Below are 27,296 nucleotides of genomic sequence, written 5' to 3' on the forward strand. Positions count from 1 at the left end.
GACACGGTGACGATGATTATCAAGGTGAAGTACCTCAACTTGAAGAAATATGTAAAGATATCTGAGCCATGTTTGGAAATGTTCATAACTGAAGGTAAGTGCTAACGAGATAGGCAAGGTTAATGTGAAGAGGTGGTTGTCTGAAGGTGCTGATATTAGCTTGAACTTAACTTGTCTAATTGTGCTGTGTGGGTAGCCTGGAAATCCAGACCACATCTAGGGCTACAAAGAAAAATGTGCTTGCGCTACATCTCAGTGCTTCAGGACCGTTTGGGTAGAAGCAATGTGAGCAGTGTTGCCGACTCTCACAGAAAATAAGCAACCGGGACGCTGAAAACAAGCCCAAAACAAGCGACTGAAGAAAAAAAACCCTGTTCCTGTTCTTGAATTCCTATTTTTACCTGTTTTCTTATAGCGTTTTGTATTCAGATGTTCAGATGTAGGGTAAACTAACTCTTGATTCTCTTTTCTTTATATATTTCAGTTCGGGTAAAGTTCTCCATTCCTGAAGACAAGACCTTGACATTGACCGATGATGGAGGAACTGAAGTTGATGCTGATGTGTTTCCAGAGTTGGTTACAAAGTACGGGGCCTGCCCGTAATTCCGACGCCTCATTGTTCCGACGTCTCAATGCTCCGAAATATTTCCCATTAGATCGACATGCCACTATTCCGACGGTTCAATGTTCCGAAAACGAAACCCATTGGTCTGAAGGTCCGTTAGTCCGACTTTTCAAAAAGGAGGCGCATTTGGCCGACGGTTCAATATGCCGAATAGGAAAAAGAGTTTTATACCTCGCTCGCTCCCTCTCACTCTCACTCTCACTCTCACTCTCACTCTGTGTGTGTGTGTGTGTGTGTGTGTGTGTGTGTGTGTGTGTGTGTGTGTGTGTGTGTGTGTGTGTGTGTGTGTGTGTGTGTGTGTGTGTGTGTGTGTGTGTGTGTGTGTGTGTGTGTGTGTGTGTGTGTGTGTGTGTGTTCGTGCCCGTGTTGAGAATTAGACCTCCGCTCTCTGTCCATGGTGCTGCAACACCGTGTCGAAATGGAGTGAAAAGTTGTCTTTTTGCCCTCCAAAATTCATCGTGAACGTGATATGTAGGCCTAGGTTGTATTTTGGAGACAGAGAGAGTGTGAGAGTGAGATTGAGAGAGAGAGGGAGAGGGAGCGAGCGAGGTATAAAACTATTTTTCCTATTCGGCATATTGAACCGTCGGCCTAATGCGCCTCCTTTTCGAAAAGTCGGACTAACGGACCTTCGGACCAATGGGTTTCGTTTTCGGAACATTGAACCGTCGGAATAGTGACACGTCGATCTAATGGGAAATATTTCGGAACATTGAGACGTCGGAACAACGAGGCGTCGGAATTACGGCATGGCACCCAAAGGACGTGTGCTTGATCATCCATGATTCTGAAGGAGGTATGTTACATATAGTGAAGTATGTTCGTACGCACGCTAAAACACCAACTTGCATGGAGTTGCAATGCAGAGATGTTGCTAGTGAGGAATTGTGGTATTCATGGTTAAAGTGTACTTGAAAGTGTTTCTCCCCCCCCCCCCCCCCTTTGCTAGAGTCGCCTGCCAGTGAGTCTTCAGGTAGCCTCACGGATACACTTTCCCTGTTGAGTAGTCAGGGTAGTGAGGTCGAACTTAGCCAAAGCAAAAGGGCATGCTTGGGGACAGAGATGTTGCAGTGTGTTACAGCGAAAGATGTGAGTCCGCAAATATTCATATACTGGACAGGTTGTGGTTTTGTAGCGACTGGTGAAGCTTAAATGTGTCGGATATTCGCCTTTTTGCTTTACTTTTACTTTTTTGTCCAACACCTGGATGTGTGCACCACAGAATGTTTTTTGTAAAAAGAATAAGCAGGACATTACTCAATGTACAGTTTTCACTTTGTTGTTGAATGTTACGACTATTTTCTAGTGATGCGTGTCTTCGCGATGATTTCAGTTGGTGAAGAATGTTCTGCTGGAGAAGCCTGGTGGTGCAACAGTCCTGAAGGAGTACGAGAACACTGGGAAAATATGTGACAGTTCCAGACGGCAGATGGTGAACATTTTAGCAGCACACATGACAGAAAAAGAGGGGTATGATAGTCCTAAACTTATTTGTTAATCATGGTTCTTCCATTTTATGTAGTAGAATTCCACAACGACTGACTAAGGAGAAATATGCACTTGGCATCGTCACTTTGTTCCCTTCCCTTTTCAAGATTAGTATTATTTTTTTTTAGTCATCCAATGTCAAAGAAAGGCTATGTAAGTTATATTTAATATTTTGGGGTGTCTAGACGCACACCAGCTTGGGACACAAATGTCTGCAAATCAGGATTGTGATAAAAGTAGACAAGGGAGTTGTATATTTGAGCAATATAGAGCTGTGATGGGGATTCTGCTTTAGCCACAAGCAGGCTCGGACTGGCCATCTGTACGACCAGGCATTAGGTGGGCCGGTCCACATGTGGGCCGGTGGCCTCCGAGATCGGGCCGGGTGCCCCCCCCCCCCGACGATCAGAACCGGAGAATGCGTCCCCAGAGCATGCGTGCCCCCCCCCCGCCAACAAACGGGGAACGGGGAGGCAATTAATTGTAAATATTAGTTCATGGAAGAATATAGCATTGTGCAGGGGTGATGTGAGAGAAAGTGAAATTTTCTCTTTTCCAGAGTACGCTGGTCATTCATTGTAGGGACATAGATAACAGAGACTTGTGTTTTTGTTAGGAGCATTTCTATGATGCCCAAAGTGGATCAGGCTTCCTGGCTTGGAGGCTCAAGACTATTCAACGGAAGACCAAATTTCATCCCGAGTCATCTAGTTCCCCTAAGGTAACTGCATTTAATTTTTAACTGCATTTCATTGGTTCTGTACCTGTACTCTGCTACTGACAATAAAGTTGAATCTAATCTAATCTAAGGCTGCTGTTGTGATGGGAGGTGGTCCAACACTCGTCAGGGACAACAGTCAAGAAGATCAGCTTCAGGATGAGCAATGCAAAGAGGCCATTTCCTTGATGACTCATACCAACGAGCGTGACACCATCTTCCAGAAGATGCAAGAAACCTTCCATTTCCGGCAGGGGCTCATCCACAATCCTGAAACCTCGGCATCAGTCCTGTCCATGTTCCCAAGACTTTTGGACACAAAATGATTGGTAAGTCTGTAAATGCTTCAAGTGAAGTATTCTGCTTTTCGACTGCCTTATTCTCAATTGTCATTTGTGTTATCTTCCAGGTTCTTCAAGACTTCAGCCTTCTCTTCGGAGCAGAAACAGCAGCCAGACTTCTGGAAAAGTGGCCCTCATACAAACCAAAGTTGATAAAAGAAGCCGCTGCCCTGGTACAGACCCCGTTATTGCAACACCTTTTACAATCTGCCAGAGGGGAACAAGTGGAGTCATCTGCAGATTACCGCCCAGGTAAATGTTCATTGGTTTAAGCATGCCAATAAGTGAATGCGTTAAATGTCAGTGTTAAGGGTGGAGTTATAGATGCTAAAGAGTTTGTAAATGGATATATATGTATACACCAACTTTTAAACCACTCAAACCATACCATTTTCCAAGATCATGTCCTCTAGATGTGAATAAACATGCAAAGACAGATATCACACCTTCCACCTATGTCATGTTCCTACAATGTATTTCCAATGTATTGTAACGCATTGATTTTCAATGTAAATCTATAATTCATGTTCAGCAGGGTCAGACCTTTACTTAAAAAAAAGAAGTTGTTTTTTGTGGAAGGGGTTGCACGATAAGGCCCCCGTAGCTCACGGCCTAATTACTTATAAAACACAATCTCATTATCATCCCTTATTCTGGATTTTTATATATAACTTCCCCAAACCAGGTTGGGACAGCGATATGTCCACTTTACTCCTCCTGTTACACATCCTGTCACCTCAGCCAGCTGGGAGGAAAAGGGGTCACAAGATCAGTGCAAGGGATGCCATTGACCACCTGGTAATTTTTCACAAGGTTTGTAATTCCGGTACAAAAACTGCTTTGAATTGTGGTTTGATTTAGACTTCAATATTTATTATTGTCCTTTCTTCCATGTTCCCTTCACTCATGCCAGAGTCTGGATGAACATTTGGATTCTGATGAACGTCAACAGCCGTATCTGCTTGCCTCTGGAACCACCAAACGAGCCATGAGCGCCTTCTACATCGCCATGGATAAGAAGCTCATCCCATGCCAGGGAAACACATCTCTTGCAGCATTCGATGAACTTTTCAAGGTCCATTTTGTCTTCAGTTTGAATTACGATGAGTCTTTTCGCAGCATGTACACGTTTCTCCAGACAACGATCTACAACATTGATGTGGGATCAACCAAAGAGAGTCCGAAACTAAAAGAGTTGCGAGCAAAGTTGCTGCATGATGTTTAGGTGTTACATTTGTAGGAAACTACTTGGCTCTAGTGGGGCCTTGGTTCAACACCTTAAACTGTTACATGGGTTGTATCCTGGCAAAAAGTTAAATTTAATATGTGCTCAGGATAGTTGTTGCTTAGAATTTAGAAGTTACTCTGGTTTCCGCAAACACCTGAAACGTGTACACTGCAACATTAATGTGACTGAACCAGGTTTGACAGATGAACCCCAACCTAGCACATCTTTAGGTACGCCGGCTCTGCCTTCAGATGTGCCCCCTCTGTCCAAACTTCTGACTTGAATCCTGACTTAATCAATAAAAGGGAATGTTCTTTAGATTCAAAACATATGTGTGCTTCTGTTATTGCGAAGTTGCAGGGTAGTGGTGTGGCAAATACTGTTATTTTGTCAGTTGTAGAAAGTATGGAGGAATGTTTAAATGATATCCACACTTCAATAACGCGTCAGGTCTTAGAGGTCGTGCCAGAGGGTAACCCGAGCAGAAGTGCACTAGAGGAAGTGTTAGAAAATTTGGAGAACCCTTTTGCTGATCTCAACACCGATAGCAAATGGAAAAAATATTTTTATTCCAAATGGGGAGTTGTACAACCTGTAGAGGTGCATTTAGGAGTAAGATACGATTCTAAGATAAACAGAATTTCTGGAAATTACGAACAGGTACCAGTTAACGACACTTTCATCTATGTGCCTTTGTTTAAGGCACACCTGTGCCACACCTTGAAGGTGTGGCACAATATGAGGTTAAGCTACTGTTTGACTACCTGGCAAAGAATTTCCTATCCAGTGAACACATATTATTGAGAATTTATGGTTATAGCTATGGATACTTGGACCGTAAGAACAGGCCAACAAAGATCAATATTCATGGAAATGGGCTTGGTCTTAATGCCAGTCAAACAATGTGTCTTTTGAGAAATATTCCACTCATCTTTGCCAATGTTGTTCCAGAAAATGATAATCATTGGAATCTACTGTTGCTTCTGCTTGATATTATGTACATAGTCTTCTCACCTAACATCTCTGAGGGAATGACTGTCTACTTGAGGTCTCTTATTGCCGAACATCATACGTTATTCAAACAAATTTACCCCACACACAATCTTATTCCCAAACATCATTTAATGATCCATTATCCCTCTGTTATTAGAAAAATCGGTCCTTTACTTCATGTCTGGACCATGAGATATGAAGCGAAGCACAGATTTTTCAAATCTAGCACTAAAAACTTAAAAAATGTGACAGTCTTTAGCATCAAAACATCAGTTAGCTATTGCCTATCATTGGGAGGCGTTCACGGTTAGTGGTATTGAATCACGACCAGTAAAAACCCAAATGTTAAGTGAATTAGATGAAGAAGAGCTGGTCTGTGAATATTTTCAACTCGATAGGTCCTCTACTTTATCTTTTACTGCATGGGTGAAATGCGACGGCATTGACTATCACATAGGATCTGCTGTGTGTGTAGATGTTGAGGAAGAAATGCCATTGTTTGGTAAAATTGTTTTAATAATCCTAAAAAAAGAGGCTATACATTTTGTTCTTATTGAGTTAAATTCTGTGTATGTTGAGCATCTCCATGCCTTTCAAGTTGGAGAAATGTACCATATGTACATTGTAAATCGAGATGATTTGCAGCATCACAAGCCTTTCGACCTGCAGATGTCCTATGGCTGTGACGCATTGTTTTATATTGTACCTGACTGCTGCATTTTGTAAGATGGAGTTGCTGCTGAATTTTGTAAGATGAGTCATGGTGCGATTTTGTCAGATGAGATTTAATTAAAAAAAGTCTAATATAATGCATTTCTAGTAAGTATTTTTGTTCAGGTTCATATGGAAAAGTCCAACTAACATTTTGTAGTATAATATAAAGTAAAAACAACACCTATATTGTCAATTTGACACTGGGTGAAATGTTAAAAAATAACACTTTTGGAGTTGATATCAAAGGAAATAACAATAATCTGGTGTTTAAAAATAACACTTTTGGAGTTGATAATAAAGGAAAGGTAACAATAAACTGGTGTTTAAAAATAACACTTTTGGAGTTGATAATAAAGGAAAGATAACAATAAACTGGTGTTTAAAAATAACACTTTTGGAGTTAAATTTAGGAAAAGAAATAACAATAAACTGGAGTAAATGATTCTGGCTTGGTGTTCCTGATGAACTCTTAAAGTGTAACATTTTATCACTTTGTTAGTGTTGTAATTTATTACACTAATGAAAGTGTCAAATTAACACTTTTGTGGTGGTCCCCATATATACACCCTGAAAGTGTTGGATTTAACTCTTTCAGTGTAAAAATGTCGATTTAAAATTTGCTGTGTATGAGGGTTTGTGGGTGTATATGAGTTTGGGTGTGTACGTGTGAGTGTGTGTTTGTGTGTGCATGCACTAATTGTGTTTGTAAGTCATGTGTTTTATTTTTTGTTATGTGTTCAAGATGTACTGTTGCTACTTTTCATTACTTAAGTAATTTCCAAGATGTTTTTAAGGGGTTTTAGCAGTAGCGTGCGGTGACCCTAAATTTCAGTAGGGCAGAAACTACTGGCGTAGGTATGACCACACCCACAATTTATATATTTTTTAATTTAACAGAAACTCAACACTGTTAATCACAGCTGCAACACCACTCGCCATATCTGCTACTATCTACTACTTGACGACCATATATGCGTCTTTTAGCGCGGATTGCAATTCTTATTGCAGCCTGCAGGGTTATGCATGCATATGGAGGAACGCGGTCGCTGAGCTGCCCTGACCTAACATTGCATGACTCGATAAACTCAACTAGAATTGTCTCCATCATCCAAAATTTGATGTCAACAAACCAAAGATAGTCGGAAAGCCTACAGAATCTATCAATAGTTATTGTGAGAATCACATTATTAAAAATAAACTTGGAGCAATGATTTACTGAGGAACTTTTTTTTTCCTTGATAGTATGTTTCTGAATAAGCATTGAATCCTACAGGACTCTCAAAGGTAAACATACTGCTCCAAGCTGTCTCCAAGGAGACCAAGGCTCCGGGGATCGAACCCAGATCCTTTGTTGCAGCAAAAATCGAATATTCTTCCCTCTCTTCACCTTCTTCACCTCACATTGTTCTTGAAAAAGCTATCATAAAACAGCCTTGTACGATTTCCAAAGGGACTTCTGGGAAGTGAGGCTGATAGTAATCCATGTGTACGAGTCAATACTTGAGCTAACAGCTAACTACGAAAATGTCGAGTGCTGCACGATGACTTGTGTCAGAACATACAGAAGAGAGAGTTCATGGGTCTTGGCGTGTGTCTTCATTACATACGTGTCGTCACAAAAGGGTTAAACAAAACATTTGTTCTGGGAAAAAAACATGTTATCAAGGAGCTGTCTTTCTTTCTCAGAGTTCACTTAAAATCCCTTAAAACATCTTGGAAATTAAAGCAATGATAAATAGCAGCAGTACATCTTAAAAGCATATCAAAATAACATACACATGACAAATAAAAAATAGTGCATGCACACACATACACACAATGACACCACACACCCAAACACACTCACAAACCCTATAGGTACCCTCACACATGCACATGACAAATAAAAAATAGTGCACGCACACACACACACACACACACACACAGACCCCACTGTGCATAAAACATTTCATTGACATAACACTTTATCTAAAAGTTTGCTGCAGGCGCCGGTCTGGCCGGATAATGATACAGCGATTTAGATCCCCCTAACCACCTTTGTGTCATTGGTTCGGTTGCCCTCGTCCTCTGAGAGAGAGAAAGTAAAGGGAGTCGGGGGAGAGAGAGAAGGAGGGGAGGGGATAGAGAGAAAATAAGAGGGATGAGGGAAGAGAGAAGGAGAGACAGCAAGAGATGGGTGGAGAGAAAGAGAGAGTGGGATTGGGGGAGGAAGAGATATAAGAGAGAAAGAGGGAGACGATCCAAGATCACACCTCAATCATGTCCTCTCCGTTGTTCCTCCAGGTGTTCACACAGGCTGCTTCTTTCAGAGATGCAAACTGTACGAACAGATGCAGATTTACCTCTACGTTTACTTTTCTGTTTTTTTAGCAATCTTAGGTCAAGCGTCCAAATTCTCCAGTGTGAATTTGCGTATGTTTAGGAAGAGAAATGAGGCATGATGCTTTCTTGCAAAGCGCCTAGGTTTTTCAAAATATATGAATTGTTTTCTGCACTTGATGCCGTGCTTCTCAGATCAAGGTGTTGTTTACGACGTGTTGATCTTGTGTCCAGGCATCCCAAGTCCTGCCCAACCTGAGGTCCTCGCCCAGTGGGGGGCTTTTGCTGGCCCACGGGACAGCTGACGGTACACACACACCCACACTGGGAATACGCAATGTACTTTACATGCATATACTATTGCTCTCCATCTGTACATACTGAAGGTATACATACACATATATATGATCAATAGGAGGAGAATTATTCTTAAACACACGGACAAGATATACTGCGTTTTAGATATACAACATATACTGAGCCAATACATACACAAATACAGTGTCTATATGCGTACATATTGTCAAATACATACATATACATTCATTTGTGTAAATATACTGTACATATACGTAAATATAAAGATATATGGCCCTCGTCTTCAGTCCGAGTGTCGAGGGTTCCCTGAGCAAGATGCCTCACCCTGACTGCTCCTGACGAGCTGGCTGTCACCGTGCATGGTTGACACCGCCGTCTGTCTGTCCATGAATGGGTGAATGTTAGGCAATATTGTAAAGGGCTTTGAGTGTGGCCACTGGTTAGGAAAGCGCTGTATAAATGCATTCCATTTATATGCTATGTAAAATAAGTTCCTGAAGTAACAGACGTCCTGCTGTTTCCCTTCCAGCCAATGTTCACTTCCAGCACTCCGCCGAGCTCATCAAACGGCTGATCAGGATCGGGGCCAACTACAGCATGCAGGTCTCAGCGAAACTCCAATCTCACTTCTACTGCTCTCTATACATTTGTTCTCATTGGTGTGACTTTATACCAATTTCTAGTATAAAACTTTAGGTTTTAAGTTTGTAGATTCCAGTAGGGGCCCTTTATCAGCTTCAGGGGGGTTTTAGTTTTACTAGACATTCACCACTTCATTTGGATTATCAATTTGACGTTTACTGTAAATCAGAGAAAAACTAAGCCTATTTTTTTCTCATAATTATCTCAGCGATCAAAATCGTTTTCTTTTTACTGAAGAGTAGAACAATTATTTGAATGCAAATGACATATTTCATCCACTTTCTACAAATGATACAGTAATTAGATTTAAATTACTTCACATGATGTGGTAGGTTGCTGATTAAACATGTTGAAATATTGAAGGTTGAAATTCTCATGTTTCACAATGCCTATTCCAACAGGCCGTAATCGTAGGCCTGAGAATTCTTCCCTCAATAGAGCAGGAAAATGACATTTTGTTAGCTGTGTCCTCCTCCATAACTGCCCTCATCCTTTCATTTGGTGTTTGTTTCCAGATTTATCCAGATGAAGGCCACTTCCTGTCGCCAGGCAGCCAGCTGCAACTCACCCAGTGTCTGATTGGCTACTTTAAAGGATGCCTGCTTGACTCCTCCCCGTAGCTAAGACTACAGCGAGAGGAAGACTGAGACGAGACGTCAAGTCCTACAGTCTGAACTTGTGTGCGTGTGTGTGGGTATGTGTGTATGTATCATTTCAGAGTTTATTGTGCTTGTTATTAGTTACTGTGACTTTTTTCTTGTGTGTCATAATGCAAAGTATTTTTTACCGGTAGCATAGTGTAAAATGGACAAAGTAAATCTATAGATAGGTTTCTTTCAGCTCGAATCAAACTGCACTTGGGAAGCAGCTGCTGATATTGGACCATCCTTTGTGAGCCTAACTTATAAACAGATTGAGGACGCTGTGGCATAACCTGGGAACAGAGCGAGTAGTGCGATAGAGCATGCGTGTTTGTGTCACACTTTTCCCTCGTACTTGCAACAGTTGTATTGTTTATAAGATTGGGAAACTCACCAGGTTCATGAATACTGCAGTCTATCAAAACCAATACCACCACAAACTCCTATTTGATAAGCCATTTGTAATGGTGACTTACAACAGTGCTTTTGCTGACGTTCCTCCAAGCAATTCCATTGGTGAATTTTAAATGTGTTATTTTATGTGTTGACAATTAATATAAATTAATGCTCCCTGCTTATTAGGGAGTGGTTTGTGTCATAAGGGTCTCTGTAAACTACGCTACTTACTGTATGGCAAGAGGTCATAATGCTGCCTTAAATGTCTTGTCAACCATACACTTGTGGTGCTATCCATTTGGTACGCCCACCCTAACGAGGCGTAAGGTATAAATCTCCCAGGTTTCTTGCGGCATTTCATGGAGGCACGCCCCCTTTTGGTCGTAGTATAAAGCTTCCCACTCGTAGTTCTGAGAGTAGACAGAGTTCAGTGAAGCTGACCGTACGACTCGATAACAAAAATGGCTGCACCCGTAGAGAATTATTTTCTTTGTATTTTTTACCACGTTGGTCAGTTTAATGTCGATGTTAAAGGCTCTTACACACTTGATTACATTGCTACTTTATTCCGGTCATCAATTTATGCAAAACACTGTCTTTCTGAATGTGCAGTACAATGTACAGTTGTTTTTTTGAGCTGATTTGCTAAAGAGGCTAATATAGCGAACACTAACTAGCCAATGCGTAACTGGAACGTTTAAGTGCTGCAAGCCAGGAAATCACGTTCTCGCTAAAGCAGGTCGGATGTACCATACAAATGGATAGCACCATTACTGGAACACACACTGTTGACATTTTCCATCTCCAATCTGTCAAACTTAAGATAATTTATTTCATTTAAACCACTAGGGTGGGGTCATGTTTTTCTTGCTTGAAAGAAGCGCTAGGTTTATTATGGATGTTGTATTTGAGACTTTTGCTATTAAATATTCAAGAGTCTTGATTCTTTTGAGAAAGTCATTATTTTGTATTACTTGTCTAGAGATGCTAGTTTCTTTTAATACCGATGCCTGTGGGGAAAATAAACTAACTTTGTAGTTAAAGGCTTTCAGCCGTTAGGTAGCATCACCATCTTGTGGTAATAAGCGGTATCTCACCATTGTGTACAATTCCGGGAAATGGATTCCAGATGACATCTGTATTTGGCTGATGTGAGCCATGATGCCATTTGTGCTTTCCCCTCCACTCCCTCAGTAACCTATTTGGAAACTTGAAACCATTTATGGGCCTTTACTCTGCGAACTGGATAGCATTTTAATAGATAAAATGTTTTTCTGATTGCATGACATTTCTTCAAAGCAGGAAAAAAAAAATCAGAGAATTGATTACAGCTATTCATTTTTTTTATTTAAAAACGAGTTACAGATACAGCTCTTAAAGTTGAAGAATTATCTTATTGGCATAACTAAAAAGAACCAAACGCCATTGGATTGAGTCTGTCTAGCTAAATTTCTGCATGGCAGTAACTTGTTGAAAACAAAAAAAACGCAAACATTATTCAGTTAAATAACATGTCCGTTGGCGGTCACATGGCGTTTGAACAATTTGTTGGCCAACAGATGTGGCTGCTTTCACAACCTCCATACCGGTATTGGTGAAGGCCGTCACATCCGTACAATAATAGCTATACACATCTTCTTACCCACTCTCGCCCGCTGTCCCGTTAAGACAACCTAATACTCCTCGCCCTCTTCGTCCTCCTCACAAGAGTCAATGCCCACCTCTTCATAATCCTTCTCCAGAGCGGCCATGTCTTCTCTGGCCTCTGAGAATTCTCCCTCCTCCATGCCCTCCCCGACGTACCAGTGGACGAAGGCCCTCTTGGCGTACATCAGGTCAAATTTGTGGTCCAGGCGCGCCCAGGCCTCGGCGATGGCGGTTGTGTTGCTCAGCATACACACGGCCCTCTGCACCTTGGCCAGGTCCCCTCCGGGCACCACTGTGGGGGGCTGGTAGTTGATGCCCACCTTGAAGCCGGTGGGGCACCAGTCCACGAACTGGATGGAGCGCTTGGTCTTGATGTTACTGATGGCCACGTTGACGTCCTTGGGCACCACGTCGCCACGGTAGAGCAGGCAGCACGCCATGTACTTGCCATGGCGCGGGTCGCACTTCACCATCTGGTTGGCGGGCTCGAAGCAGGCGTTGGTGATCTCTGCCACAGTGAGCTGCTCATGGTAGGCCTTCTCAGAGGAGATGACGGGCGCGTAGGTGGCTAGCGGGAAGTGGATGCGGGGGTAGGGCACCAAGTTGGTCTGGAACTCTGTCAGGTCCACGTTGAGGGCACCGTCGAAGCGCAGGGAGGCAGTGATGGAGGACACGATTTGGCTGATGAGACGGTTGAGATTGGTGTAGGTGGGGCGCTCGATGTCCAGGTTACGGCGGCAGATGTCGTAGATGGCCTCGTTGTCGACCATGAAGGCGCAGTCGGAGTGCTCCAGGGTAGTGTGGGTGGTGAGGATGGAGTTGTAGGGCTCCACCACGGCGGTGGACACCTGGGGCGCTGGGTAGATGGCGAACTCCAGCTTGGACTTTTTGCCGAAGTCGACGGAGAGACGCTCCATCAGCAGAGAGGTGAAGCCGGAGCCGGTGCCGCCGCCGAAGGAGTGGAAAACTAGGAAGCCCTGGAGGCCTGTGCACTGGTCGGACTGGGAGAGAAGGACGGAAGCCGTTAACATTAGACTGCGGGACAGGGGGTGAAACACCTGGAGCACCCGCTTCAACATGGAGGTAGAAGAGAGCGCTGAAGAACCCCAGTGAGGGGGTCAGCCACAATGACACCTTTCTAAATAGGGGACATCCCAGACGGTAGTGCCCAACCAGAATCACCATGATGGACACACAACGAGTCATTGTGTCGGCTGTTCAATCTAGCAGTGATACATCTGGGTGAATGCACTTTGGACTAGAATAAAACTGATAAAAAAATATGTGAAGTGATGCAGTATTACAGCAGTAATTACTAGGGCTGTAACGATACGCGTATCGAAACCGAAATCGCGACACTCAAAGCCACGAACCTGTCTCGCGGTGTGAGAAGGCAGAAGCACGATATGCCCTTTCTAACTCTCCGGGCAAATTGTCCGATTGAAATTTGCTAACAATTGTCTAAATAATAGTCTGCTGACAGCATCCCCTCCTATGCCGTAAATATGCGACGAGATGCCCTCTCTGTGATGACGGCTCTATGGAGGCTACGGAGGATTGCATTTCTCCACAGCCGTCGAAGTCCTCATTATGCGATATGAACGACATTTATCCAGAGTGGGCCAAGCACGAAAAAAATTGCCTCTGTGATCCTGTCTCTATTGTTTTGTGTGATTTGACTGGCAGTTTGTCTGCTTATAGGTCGGAATGAAGCGGCCACCGATTATTGACAGGATGGGTACTTTATTCTACCGGACTCGTTCGCTTCTTCACTAGACACACGCGCTACCGCTCGCTCTCCTCGCTCGTCCACTCACTCACTGACGTCACTCACACACGCACACTGCCAATCTCGCGCACACACATATGCTACTCGTAACACTATGCCTCGTTATTGCGACGTTCATGTTAGTCGTTCATGTTTTTCCCCATCTATTGAAAGTTAGGCTATTAAACATGTTGCATTCTATACGGCCTGATTACGTCATTATTTAAGCTGCATAGCCTAATAAGAAGCGCTAATAAGGATATTTGACTAAACCAACCAAACAGTTGAGGGTTTTTGCCTACCAGCAAAAAGCATCCACCAACTGCAATCTTTGGTTATTTCTTTATTAATTTAGCTTTACTTTAATAGTATTCTTTCTGTTCAAATCTGTTCAGTGTTCCAAATTATTTGTTATTAAATGTTACATAAAGTTAATTGGTATACAAGTGTTGTTTAAATAAAATGCTTTTTAAATTTAAAAGAATCGTGGGATGTATCGAACCGTTGGTCAAAAATCGTGATACAAACCGAATCGTGAGTTTCTGTATCGTTACAGCCCTAGTAATTAAATCATGTTAGAACCAATACTACACAAGTGACTAGATTCAATCAGGGACCAAGACATTCCCCTGAGCTTACCAGTTTGCGAATCCTATCTAGAACAGAATCGATGAGCTCCTTGCCGATGGTGTAGTGACCGCGGGCATAGTTGTTGGCTGCGTCCTCCTTACCCGAGATGAGCTGCTCTGGGTGGAACAGCTGGCGGTAGGACCCTGTGCGCACCTCATCTGAAAAGGAGTTAGGAACCAGGTTATTGCAAGCGCACCATGAACCTACACCAAGGCAGCTTTACATTTTAACCCACCAGAAGTCTGGTCAATTCTCAAAACTTTTGTCAAAACCACCCATTAAGCTTCTAGAAGCTCTAAACTAGTCCTCATTAACTTCAGCCAACTGCAATGGCTAAATGCTAAAGCTACATCTAACAGTTATAGCTAGCCATTTCAGCGAGGGCCATTGGCTACTGCTTACCAATATAGCAAGCCTCAACGGCTAAAGCCATTCGCTACTGCTTACCAATATAGCAAGCCTCAACGGCTAAAGCCATTCGCTACGCTAACCGCACTGTATTTTCTTTCCGTCATTACTACAACCGCTGCTGCGGCAGAACAAATGTAAAGAAGCCAAACAATTAAACTGAATAGTGTTGTTTGATAGAAAAGGTGTACAAATATAACCTTGCCGACTTACCGATAACGGTGGGCTCCAGGTCTACGAAGACGGCGCGGGGAACGTACTTCCCAGCGCCTGTGTTGCTGAAGAAGGTGGTGAAGGAGTCGTCATAACCAACGTTGGGCTTGTCGGAGGGCATCTGTCCGTCGGGCTGGATGCCATGCTCCAGGCAGTACAGCTCCCAGCAGGTGTTGCCCATCTGGACGCCAGCCTGGCCCACGTGTACAGAGATGCATTCACGCTGGGGGAGAGAGGAAAGGCCGACGTTAGTGAGGTCAAAGCCGAACGCAACACTCTTCTTTGCCGTCGAAGCATTCAAATTCATTGACAAAAATAGAAAGAAAGAAAAGTTGAACTGAATTGAGGAGGCCTAAAGTATAGACGTTAGCACTACAGTGTTAAAGGTCCCATGACATGCCACCAGGTGAGAGTGTGAGTAGCCGGTACAAGGCGTTTTTAAAATCTGCCTCTTCTGACATCACAAGTGGGCATGTCCACCTTGATGTAACGGATAGATGTGTCGGCATTTCAACCACTTTGTTCATATTCATCCTAAATCTTTCTAGAAATGCTAGGTCGCAATCATTTGTACTGTAAATTGCTCCATGCCGTATGAACTATAATTAGCACTTTTTTACTCTGGAAACCATCCCATGTACCAAATTATCCCAGCCAGCTGGTGTGTGGGGGGAGGGGGGGGCTGCCACATAACTAAAGGGCGTTTCCCTTTCGCTGATGAGGGACGCAGACCGGATGAGGCCCATGTGGAACTTTTGACGCTGTGCATTCCAACTCCCCCCCCCCCTTCCTTAATCTCCAGATCTTGTCAATCTGCCCATTGTACCCCATGGGGTGACAGAAAGATTAGTGATGCACCACAAAATAAACCTAAATGGATTCACAACACCACTGCAGTGTGTACAACTCATTCGACAAGACACAACTCATGTGCAGTACCATCTCACTACACTGGTCACCTTGTTTTAACCCCCTGTCCCCCGGTATGAATGTACACCCATTACAACTAACCCCATAAAGCTAGCCTTGTTGCTATCCATGTCCTCGCTAGAACCTCGTCATCGTGGCGAGGGAGGGGCCGAAGGAGTTGGATGGGTGATTTTGCAGTCATGTCAAATAAGGCTGAACGTGCCTAGTATTGGCAGAAGGGCAATGTTCAAGGCTAGCACTTTAAATGGAGTGTCCTTTTGGCCCTCCCTCGCCGTCCGGAGAAGCTCAACGGTTGTCCCATCTTCCACTCAGTCATTTAGTGAACAATTCAGCCAAAGCGACCCAATAGTGAATGCATTGTTCGAAGTACAATACTATTCCTCAGTGGCAATGGGACTAGATGATTGTGGCTCTATCAAAGGGCCAGTGGCCTGTTTAATGACCTCCCATGGTTTAGCATTAGGGACAGGACAGACATTTTAATCTGGCCTTTGATCATCACACCCCCATATCTAACAAATTATGAGAAAACAACAAAGTTCTTTATTCAACAGACAAGTGATTTATAGTATTATTAAACAATTGTACGTTGTTGTAATGTCAGCGTTGAGTCATCTTTCGAGATTCAAAGTACTTCATGCCCTCATATCATCGGCCCATGAATTTCTTTACGAGTGCCTTTTTTTATATCTAAGCCTATTCTTTGTTTCTGTACTTTGAGGGGTTCCTCGGTTAATTTCCATTAATGATTAACGGACACTAGGTCGCTTAGGTCTGCAGTGTGGTTTAGCCATCTGTCTATCAGCCACATCCGCAAACTTGCCTAGGTCACAGAATGCAGATGTACAGACTGCAACCGAAGCCAGTCAAAAGGACAGAAGGCCACCGCGTCAATTATTGTGACACAGATGAACATATTTAAGGCCTCAGTGCCAGCAATTCTGTTAAAACCAAAGACAATGAAATGAAATGCATGCAACAATGAACACCAAAAGCATCTACATGTGAAACGAATTAAGACAACCAAGCAAAAATAAAAATGTAACCCCTGTATAGGAAACATACCTTTAGCCTTCATCAAGACTAAAAGGTAAAGGCTTCCTTTAACAAGGATATATCAAGATAAGAGACAGGTCACGAAAGATAACTCGATGAGTCACCCATTTTGGTGCAGCAACCCCACCAGGGGTCCTCACACGCCCCCGTGCGGAGCAGCGCCTATGAAGCCCTTAATTAAAATAAGTCTAGAGACTACAAATTATATTGTGTTGAATGGCGTTAAACGGCATCCATCAGACCTCTGCATGTGTAGTCCTGAAGTGACCACTGGGAAACCCGCCCGCTTATTTTATTTATTTATTACAGTGCGCACTTTGAGACGCGCTCTTTAAATTAAGCGTTTCCCACCCTTCTCATGACAAGTAAATAAACTATTAAAACATTCTCTGTAGATTTACCATTTCTACCATAATCGACCATCTGACAATTAATAATTTATTGGTGAAAAAGTAACGCGATGCGCAGGGATTGAGTGATGCAAGATTCGGAATAATGCACATTTCACCGCTCACCGCCCCCCCCCCCCCCCCCCATCTGTTAATCACGAGTCAACAAATCCTCCATCATGTGCCGCTTTATCTGGTACGTTTATTCCCCGGGGTATGCGCGCCTCCTTCTCATCGGCTTTATTTTATCCCCAGTAGTAGCTCCAATGATCCCAATCTAACCAGTTGCATACTCCATCACTCGAACGATTTTTGAACCCCCCCCGCGCTCCACCATTTGGGGGGCTGACGCCGTCGGTCGGCCATTACACGACTTCAACCCGCATGCATTACATTCAAACCACCGGCATGTGTCCTTAAACATAAGGAACACGACATATGTTGGTATTGGGAGGGTACGCATGGATATGATTATGGTAATGGGGTCAATATTGTGGTCCCAGCAAGTATAAAACGCTTTAGACGGCAGCCGGTCTGTCCCAGCGGTCACTATCAGAACTACACCTGCAGAGGTCTAATGGAGGGTTGGTCTGATGGAGGCCCCATCACCGTTAAACACCATATTTATAGTTTCTAGACCCGCCATCCAGGGCGGAGGGCCACATAACGCACAAGAGGACGCTGTGCCATCCCCTCACGGGCCCCCTGAGTCCAGAAGGGTCCTTTCGTCGTAGTATGCGTCAAAGTGGACCGCAAAACTGGATCACAAGTCAGACCACGAGAGAACAAGGCGCAGCCCGTTGCGTCATGGGCGCGTTTCCCTGTTCCCGTTCCCCGTGTGAGGACGGATTACAGCGGGACGCACCACGGGGACCCATGGCGGGGACACGGGACGCACCCGCCTGCGCCTTCTTCTCTCGTGCTCCGACTTTTGATCCGGTCTGCGGTCCACTTTGACGCACACCTCGGCGAAAGGGCCCTTCTGGACCCACAGGGGGCCCGTGAAGGGAGAGCACCGTCTCCCTGTGCCGCATGAGGTCCCCGACTGGGATTTAGCGTCTAGTTACTATAAATATGGTTTAACGCTACAGGGACGGTAAGGTGGCCTCCATCAAACTCACCCGACCCCCCCAAAAAACACTTTTTAACCAAAAATGAACCCCGTCTCCCTTCCCCCTTGAAACACACGCAGACGTCTCCTGCGGACCTGGTTCGAAGTAGAGCGCTGAGATGAACCCCTGTATGAGGGGGAGGAGAACGGAGAGCTTAAGGACTTACCATGTTGTCTTATTTGATCTTTTCTGGTTAACGTCGAGGGAGAAAAGGCGGTTTCTTTAGTACAAAGTCTCACAGCACCTGTAATGAGGTCCCCGGGAGAGCGTCGTGGCGCCGCCGCAGCGCGCTCTGAATTTTATACTGCGGAGTGAGCTGGGGGGCGGAGTCATGTGACGCAATAGGGGTAGCGTAGGCTGACGTCATGACATCAGAGCGACCACGCCCCTTCATTGATGCCAAGCTTGAAAGCAGCTGCGTGTGTTTTGCACGTCAAACAATGTATAATACACTGGTATATAAATAAATCTGTTCTCAATACTTATATAATACGCCAGAGAGGAGAGGACAGTGTTATGATCTGTTATTCTCCTTGTCGCAGAATGGGGATCGCCACCACAATGGTTTGCATGACTGGCTCTAGAGTTTATTATTTTAAGCTCTTTAACTGGCAAAGTAACCGTCGCTATGTTTCAATGCTAGTATAGCTACTATTATACAGTAGGCATTTTCAATTGGTAAATCCTTATTTTTGTGAAACTAACACGTATTTTGTGTTGTGAAGCAAGATGTCTTGAATAAATCACCAGTGACATAAATCGAAACCCAGTGTGGTAATGCTCTCTGACCTCTAGCAGCCCTCCTTTCCCTCTCTTTAGTGCTGTTCTGCACTCTGATGTCGCCACATGACTGTCGGCTCCGCTTGTCAAAAAAATAGAACGTATTTGTGAATAAATGCTTTGAATTCTGTATACTGGACTTGGTGAGCTTAAATAGGCTACATTTAAGTGACATTTAGTGAGATGGCCTAAAACGGAATACAAATGAATTATTCTAGGACAAAGGCTTTCAGGATCAATTCAGAGGTTCAACTGTTCGGGATTCATTTTGCTTAGCCAGTGAAAGTGATCAGCTGTAGATTCCACACACTGTTAAAAATACTTCACTACAAGTAGGCTATAAGTCCTCCAAATAATTCAGCAGAATTGCATTAGGCCTACTGCCATAAGCATAATAGGCAGCCGTCATATGCGCTAAAATGGTCACAAATGCGAGTGTGTGTGTGTGTGTGTGTGTGTGTGTGTGTGTGTGTGTGTGTGTGTGTGTGTGTGTGTGTGTGTGTGTGTGTGTGTGTGTGTGTGTGTGTGTGTGTGTGTGTTGTCATGTAGGCTATAGATATAGATTGATTGTCTTGGCTTGCTTGCATCCATGAAATATTGTAACGTCAAGTAGAAACACTTCCTTCAACAACTTGCTCTACACACACACACACACACACACACACACACACACACACACACACACACACACACACACACACACACACACACACACACGACTCTCTCCGACCACATGTCACAAGATCGGTCATACATGCTCTCATTTGCAAATGCACTGATTGTGTGCCCGTCTCCGATATGCTATGTACCTGGCATTTATTCAGTTCATGTTCATGTTATGGCCTAGCTGGCTACTGCATATCGAGAACAATCTGGGGATGAGGACATCCCCGAATATTGTCGGGTATTTCGCACACTGCCATCTCAATATATAGCCTAACATATACAAATATATCACTGTACTAGACACAAATGTATTTTCCACTAGCTAATCGTGGTCATTACATTGTAGTGAAACTAGCAAAGACAACACAGCTTTATGTTACAGCGAAACATGGAGGCACTGCAGCTCTGATTGGTTAGACAGCCTTCAAACTTAGTGGTCAAGCAAAGAAGAGGGAGGGGCTCGTTCTGCATACCTAATAGCATGAGTGAATGACTAATAGCCGGAGTGAATGACTAATAGCCGCGGCTATTAGTCATTCAAAACCGTACGGAATCCGTACGGAAACCGTACGGAATTCTTGCCAAACCGTACGATTCCGTGCGGTTTTGCACTTTTACCGCGCCATTCTAGGGCCGGATTGTGGCCTTCTTGGCTTTCCATACGTTTTTCCGTCCAATTCTATTTTTGCCGCGAGCCGCTGCTAAACCGCGTCAATTTCGACAGAGCAGGTCGAGCCGGACAGGAAGTGAAAAGTAAAAGCCATAGAGCATCCGGTCAATTTTCAAAATAAAACACAATACTCAGCTCATGTAACTTCCGAAAACCCAGAGTTGCTTTTCAACCCTGAACTCTGAGTCAACCAACTCAGAGCGCAGGATTAAACTCAGAGTATGTTAAACCAGCTACCTGAAACTGAGGGGTGTTCCACAAAGCCGGTTTTATCACATAACCGGGTAAGTTAACCCAGGGTTTGCGGTAACCCTAGGTTTTCCGTTCCAAAAGGATCACGGTATGTTAGTTGCTATAGAAACATATGCTCTGAATCAAACCTGGTCGGAGCAGGTTTTGCGCAGGTTAAGTGTAAAGATAACCCGGTTTTGCTCAGGGTATTTAAACCCGCGTTCACCACAGCTTTTACGTGATCACAATGGCATGCCCTTTTGACGAGAGGCCGATTGATATCGGAGCGCAAATAATTCGTGCCATTCACAGAGAGAGATTAATTCGACCACGGCTCAACATATTGTCCTTTCCGGAGGACTTTTTGCTGGAGAGATATCGGTTTTCATGTGATTCTTTGCTATATTTAAATAACCTTCTCCAACCATACATTGCAAATGTGACCAATCGTGGATCTGCCCTCAGTTCACTCCAAACAATTTGCACAGCTCTCCGTTTTTTTGCGACGGGAAGCTTTTTGTACAGCGTAGGAGATGCTGAGCACATAGGCAAAGCCACGGTCTGCCGCTCAGTACGTAAAGTTTGTCTTGCGCTGAAGTGGTTGTTGTGGAACTTCATCGTTTTTCCAGGCCATAAACCCATGAGACGCATGAAAATGGAGTTTCACCAACTTGCAGGTCAGCATTATCTACTTTACGTGTTCCCAAATGGCACCGAAATTATCCTCGTTGACTTTTCATCTGGGTGTTGTATTTCAGGATTTCCAAATGTAATTGGGTGCATTGATGGCACACAAGTGCCCATACTGGCCCCATCTATAAATGAGGCTGATTATGTGAACAGGAAAGGCTATCACAGTATAAATGTTCAGGTAAGTGTACACTGCCTATATTGGCTATTTCCAATATCTCCATGGTTTGTTAATCGCTGTCGATGTTTTTCTTTTATCACTCGATGATATGTGATGCTTCCCACATGATCACCAATGTAGAGGCAAAATGGCCTGGTTCAGTCCACGATGCAAGGATGTATCGTGAATCCAATTTGAGCCGTAAATTTCAAGAGGGTGAGTTGCATTCTGAACATATCATAGATCTCATATAATTGTGCTTTTGCAAGATAGCTCAAAGTTTGTATTTGATCGCAGGGCAATTCGATGGGTGGATCCTAGGAGATCGAGGGTATCCATGCCTCCCGACGCTCATCACCCCGTACCCTAATCCCGCTCCTGGACCACAGACTACATTAAACCGGGCACAGAGCAGAACCCGCGTTAAGATTGAAAATACATTCGGGATATTGAAGTCCAGATTTCAATGCCTACGTGGACTAAGGGTTTGTCCGGAACGGGCATGCGACATAATTGTTGCATGCGCCGTCCTCCACAATATAGCCACCCTGCGCAAAGAGATGCCTCCCCCCTTTGACCCGTTCCTCGAGGAGGAACACATTCCCCAAATGGATTCAAGGGCTGGACAAAGGATGCGGGAATACATTTGCCAAAATCATTTCAATTAAAAAAAACAAAACACCAAACACTGTTTTTATCCATCATTTTTATTCTTTAGTTGCTGAGGGAGGAAAAATAATATAATTAGACATTGAATAGCAATATCATGTCCGCGTTGAATTTCTGCCCAACCTACTTTTTTTACCTCTATCAGCAGCTTCGTGTACTCCATTTGCAAATCAGCCTTAGCGATTTCCCGCTGAAGATGAAGTCGATATAATTCTTTAGTCGTCAACTGAAATAGATGAAAATATTGTTTTAACATTCAAGCAACATACTTGGCCAATAAAGTAAGTGAGTAGCCTAGGATATGTCTTACACGCTGATATTGCGACCCTGATGTACCCGCCGCTTCCTCGACCACAGTCTGTTAAGAGACAAGTGAGTTTGAGAACACTGTTAGTTTAGTTAAATCGTCAATAATAACTTGGAACTGGCAAGAAAAAGCTAGGCCTATACCTCAGTTCTTTCAGACCCATCCATGGCAATATTTTCATTGGCCTCCTGTCATACAAAGAGCAATTATAGGCCTATTGGCTGAGTATTTTGAGATGCGCTCACAACACAAATGATTAAAAAAAAAAATAGGCCTACCGGACTTACAGAAACTGGAGGATGTTCATTCGTAGCCGGCTCGATTAAAAGCAATACTCCGTCTTGATCTGTGAAGTTGATTAATTAGTCACGTTTTGGAATAGAGCCACATAGGCCTATACAGCAGGCATACAACAAACATGGGGTTTTCTACCCAGCTACAAAAGAACATTTGGAACATTTGCGCTATGACACACACACGGCTTGCATGTGTTCGCATACAAAAAATGAAATACAAAAAACCTACATTCAACCAGTGGGTTGACAGTGGACGGAGATGGCCCCGGACTCTCGGAGGAGGTACCTCCAGGTATCCCCTCCATGCCAGGGCGCCCTGCATTAATGGTTAGAGCCAGCTCCTCAACCGGGATGAAGGTAATTGGAGGGCCCGATCCAGTCTGCCGACTGTCGGCCCTCTTACGATTGGCTTTAAAAATAAAAAAATGGGCTATTTAAATACAGGAGGAGTGACAAATAGGCCTATGATATGACAAATATGTAGGACGATGGTGGGAAAAGCTTACCAGCTTGTACAACGTTTTTGTATTTCATTTTTACTTTTTAATTTTATTAATTTTATTATTTTACTATTTAAGAAAGCTTAACTGAGATAGGCAATGAATAGATTCATAGTTCAAATATTTAGGATAGTGCTTTTACCATGACACTTACAAATTTACGCGGTCAGCTATCCTCTGCCAGGCTTTATTTCTCATTATGGCAGATGCTTTTGTGTTGCATTTCCTCATTATCACTCCCTTTTCCTCATCGTAACTCTCCAGGAGAACCTGGAGGTCGAGATCAGAGAAATATGCGGCCCGTTTCGCCATATTGATCAAAAATCAAATCAAAATTTGATTGAAATCAAAGCCAAAACTGATTGAGCACCGTTTATAAACAACACTTCCGGGTTTTGTCCGTTGGCTTGTGTCGATACGTCAAGTGTCGATACGTCATCAGTAACGCCCCGTGCCCACTACCTCCGTCCGTTGACTGATCTCCATTGACTTTGAATGGGGACGGACGCGCAATGCATTGTGGATCCGTCCGTTCCGTTGGAGCCTTCGGCTCAGTCAAAAAGTTGAAAAATGTTCAAGTTTTCGGCAGCGACGGATCCGTCATCCAATCAGATCGCGTATGCAAATTTAAGCACTGTGACGCGACTCAGGCTCTGACGATACTGGAAAGCGGGAAAGCGGGTCATCTTGCTTCGCAACAAGCAGGAAGAAGCGGGAAGAACCCGGCGAACCGATTTGATTGGCTGACGGATGCATCTGCAAAGATTACTCCCCCATCAGTCAGCCATGCCTTCCCACGTCCGTTGACTGACGGAGGTAGTGGGCATGTAGGGTAAGACCCCGAGCCGATCTGTACGCGTACTACGGAATCGCGGACTTGGAGGTTCGTACTTTGCAAGTCCGGACTTCAAGTACACACTTCCGAGGACGGGAGTACGCACCTGTGCCCTATACCACGAAGCTCGCTGAACATACCCAGGCTTTCTTGGGAAAACCTGGCTCGACAGAGCCGCAACTCGCAATCAGAGTTAAATGGTACCACGAAGCTCACTTTAGATTCGATTAGTTGAACCAGGTTTTCCGCTTTAGGTTCAGTGCGCGTTCACGTGAAAGGGGCGTTTTTTGCGTCATTTTTCCTCACCTTTACGATAGATCAAGCAGTCTATATGCGTATAAGTGAAAATATTCTGCATATTGTCTGTAAAATAACTATGCCAAATGCAGAATTGTTCGCCATTAATCCAAATAGAATGATGATGATTTAAAAATGCATAAGCAACGTCCATCCTGCCTTATTCTATCATTTAGGGAATTCACTTTAAATACACCCTATTTAAGAAATGTATTGCATGTTTTCGACCACTGAGAGGTAGCGGCTCTAGCGTAATGGATTGGTATATAATAATTCATTCATTGAATTTATTTAGCGCTTTTCTAGACACTCAAAGACGCCTACAGTGAAGGGGGGGGGGGGGACCTCACTAACCACCACCAGTATGTAGCACCCATTTGGGTGATGCACGGCAGCCAATCGGCGCCAGAACGCTCACCACACACCAGCTTGAGGTGGAGAGTGAGGGATGAGGTGGAGAGAGAGGGAAAAGAACATTTAACACTACTATGGACCACATGTAAACCCTATCGACCACATGTAAACCCTATTGACCATATTTAAACACTATCGACCACATTTAAACATGTAAACCCTATCGACCACATTTAAACATGTAAACCCTATCCACCACATTTAAACCCTATCGACCACATTTAAACCCTATCGACCACATTTAAACATGTAAACCCTATCGCCCACATTTAAACACTATCGACCACATGTAAACCCTATCGACCACATGTAAACCCTATCGACCACATTTAAACACTATCGACCACATTCAAACACTATCGACCACATATGACCCGAACGCCAGCGACCGGGGTTCAATTTCGCTGGTCTATCATCATGCATTTTACCCCCATAGATGTGGTGCCAGCACGGCCTTGAAAATATGGGTTCAAGTTCGAAATAAGCACAAAAATATAATACCATAAGCTTTAGTGAATAAGTATTGCATATGCTTGAGAATTAGAACTTTTTAAGCTTCACATAAATTTGCATCACTTGGGAGTCGAACCCCCCGCACAGAAATTCAAGACTGACGCGCTACCTCCACTCCACCACACTGTCACGGAGACACAATGCGCAACAGTAATCATTGTCTACATATGGTCCAAAAGGACGATCAAATAACGAACGCCCTCTGATGAGAATCTGTATCTCTCATGAAGAACCCCAATTTCGTTGTTTGCACAATGACAATAAAGTCTGAAATCTGAATATCGTCAGACAATGCCAAGGGATCGGTTCTGTCCCGTAAAACCCTCTGTCTCCGGAGAGACGCCTGTACGAGAAGTGCGCCGGGGTCCACGGGAACACCCACAAATGGTGACGCCATTGTCAGAGGAGGGGCTAGGAAGCTGCGCACGCCGATTTAAGTAGCCGATCTCCGGCTAGACTAAGCCGAAAAACTGCTCCCGACCAGGTTTGGTTGCGAGCATAAGTCACCATGGTGATACAGCGACGCTAAAAGAGATCGACTTTCGTGGTACAACTAACCCAGGCTTGGAGCTCAACATACCCCGCTAACCCTCTAAGCGAGCTTCGTGGTACAGGGCCCTGCAATTGGAACAGCAGCGGACTCGGTGACGTCACCACCTCAGCTCGCCTGTTAACTGGGCTACGGCCTCATGTAGGCATGTAACTACTGAACAATATAAACAAATTATATAAAACAAAACACCAGCTTCTTTAGTTTTAAAATAGTAGACTATATTGTAACGGCCGGTGTTCGCAACGTGTTCGTTCTCTTCAGGGTTCGTGCCGGGGATTCTGGGGGATGATGTTGTTGCTGTTATGGTTGCTGTTATTGTTGTGGTTCTGGGTCCGTTGCTAGTTGTTGGTGTTGTTGATGATCAGTGGGGTTAATAGGTTGGGATTGTTAGGGGTCCAAGCCAACAGGTTGGATCCCTATTGTTTTTGTAAGGATTTTTTTAGGGGTCCAAGCCAACAGGTTGGATCCCTATTGTTTTTGTAATGTTTATTAGGGGTCCAAGCCAACAGGTTGGATCCCTATTGTTTTTGTAAGGATTATTATTAGGGGTCCAAGCCAACAGGTTGGATCCCTATTGTTTTTGTAAGGATTTTTTTTATTATTATTCCCGCGCTAAAAGTGGGCCCACAGCCCAAACCGTAAATGGTGCCGACACGCCAATTGCATGACTTGATCCAGGTCCGGCACCGCTACTCAGATAACAAAATCCAGACATGCCGGCCACTAGGTGGTGCTAACCTCAATGTCGTACGATAAAAATTTCGGAAAATTTCGCCATTAGGGGGCGCAATAAACGAGGAAATTGTATATCTTCTACAAAATTTCGCCGCGAAAACGCTACACTGACTTCTCGCTACTCCTACCACAGTCAAATCCTTTGTATCCACAGGTTCAGGGTAGCGTTTTGAACACATGCTTCGCGTTCTGCCGGCGAAACGCACATTTCTTGTTGCGTTGTGCCGGCGAAATGCACACTTCTTGGACCCCTGCATAACTGCTTGCAGTTCTAGTTAGGGGTCCAAGCCAACAGGTTGGATCCCTATTGTTTTTGTAAGGATTTTTCCTATTATTAGGGGTCCAAGCCAACAGGTTGGATCCCTATTGTTTTTGTAAGGATTTTTCCTATTATTATACTTCCT

The 27,296-nt window shown here is 44.0% G+C and overlaps 3 protein-coding genes and 2 long non-coding RNA genes across 6 annotated transcripts in view; 3 read left to right on the forward strand and 2 right to left on the reverse strand.

Annotated features, from left to right (window-relative positions):
* Window positions 1–11,383, forward strand: part of LOC115541697 (inactive dipeptidyl peptidase 10-like) — a 254,281-nt gene extending 242,898 nt beyond the window's left edge. Inside the window, exons 25-27 of the mRNA XM_030353542.1 lie at window positions 8,661–8,733; window positions 9,274–9,347; window positions 9,902–11,383. Coding sequence (XP_030209402.1) covers window positions 8,661–8,733; window positions 9,274–9,347; window positions 9,902–10,006 — 252 coding nt within the window. The 3' untranslated portion in view covers window positions 10,007–11,383. The remainder of the gene's footprint in view (window positions 1–8,660; window positions 8,734–9,273; window positions 9,348–9,901) is intronic.
* Window positions 1,295–6,202, forward strand: LOC115541654 (uncharacterized). 2 transcript variants are annotated; one of them, XR_003976403.1, is made up of 8 exons: window positions 1,315–1,421; window positions 1,575–1,714; window positions 1,959–2,095; window positions 2,730–2,834; window positions 2,924–3,160; window positions 3,241–3,424; window positions 3,858–3,985; window positions 4,086–6,202. It is a non-coding gene; the product is annotated as an uncharacterized LOC115541654 (long non-coding RNA). The 2 variants fall into 2 exon arrangements; XR_003976404.1 differs by lacking the exon at window positions 1,575–1,714 and having other exon boundaries at window positions 1,295–1,421.
* A 365-nt stretch (window positions 11,384–11,748) lies between the features above and the next one.
* On the reverse strand, window positions 11,749–18,897 carry LOC115541644 (tubulin alpha-1C chain-like). The gene is made up of 4 exons (XM_030353466.1): window positions 18,743–18,897; window positions 15,090–15,312; window positions 14,478–14,626; window positions 11,749–13,071 (listed from the first exon to the last, which is right to left on the reverse strand). Exons 1-4 carry the CDS (start codon window positions 18,743–18,745, stop codon window positions 12,097–12,099), a joined length of 1,350 nt encoding a protein of 449 aa, XP_030209326.1. The 5' UTR covers window positions 18,746–18,897; the 3' UTR covers window positions 11,749–12,096.
* A 2,158-nt stretch (window positions 18,898–21,055) lies between these two features.
* On the forward strand, window positions 21,056–22,442 carry LOC115541652 (putative nuclease HARBI1). The gene is made up of 4 exons (XM_030353484.1): window positions 21,056–21,600; window positions 21,682–21,794; window positions 21,915–21,989; window positions 22,071–22,442. Exons 1-3 carry the CDS (start codon window positions 21,171–21,173, stop codon window positions 21,969–21,971), a joined length of 600 nt encoding a protein of 199 aa, XP_030209344.1. The 5' UTR covers window positions 21,056–21,170; the 3' UTR covers window positions 21,972–21,989; window positions 22,071–22,442.
* A 142-nt stretch (window positions 22,443–22,584) lies between these two features.
* On the reverse strand, window positions 22,585–22,971 carry LOC115541657 (uncharacterized). The gene is made up of 3 exons (XR_003976407.1): window positions 22,893–22,971; window positions 22,753–22,800; window positions 22,585–22,668 (listed from the first exon to the last, which is right to left on the reverse strand). It is a non-coding gene; the product is annotated as an uncharacterized LOC115541657 (long non-coding RNA).
* Window positions 22,972–27,296: the final 4,325 nt, after the last annotated feature.

Source organism: Gadus morhua, chromosome 4 (genome assembly GCF_902167405.1).
Source record: "Gadus morhua chromosome 4, gadMor3.0, whole genome shotgun sequence".
NCBI lineage: Eukaryota > Metazoa > Chordata > Actinopteri > Gadiformes > Gadidae > Gadus > Gadus morhua.

What these genes read in the sequence shown, in the direction of transcription:
- LOC115541644 (XM_030353466.1), bottom strand. An exon ending in CCTGGAGCCCACCGTTATCG is followed by an intron (nt 14,627 to 15,089) that starts GTAAGTCGGCAA and finishes ACTCCTTTTCAG; the next exon opens with ATGAGGTGCGCACAGGGTCC. An exon ending in TAGATAGGATTCGCAAACTG is followed by an intron (nt 13,072 to 14,477) that starts GTAAGCTCAGGG and finishes CTTCTCTCCCAG; the next exon opens with TCCGACCAGTGCACAGGCCT.
- LOC115541652 (XM_030353484.1), top strand. Translation starts at nt 21,171, where the DNA reads ATGGCATGCCCTTTTGACGAGAGGCCGATTGATATCGGAGCGCAAATA. An exon ending in GGAGTTTCACCAACTTGCAG is followed by an intron (nt 21,601 to 21,681) that starts GTCAGCATTATC and finishes GTTGTATTTCAG; the next exon opens with GATTTCCAAATGTAATTGGG. An exon ending in ATCACAGTATAAATGTTCAG is followed by an intron (nt 21,795 to 21,914) that starts GTAAGTGTACAC and finishes TCACCAATGTAG; the next exon opens with AGGCAAAATGGCCTGGTTCA.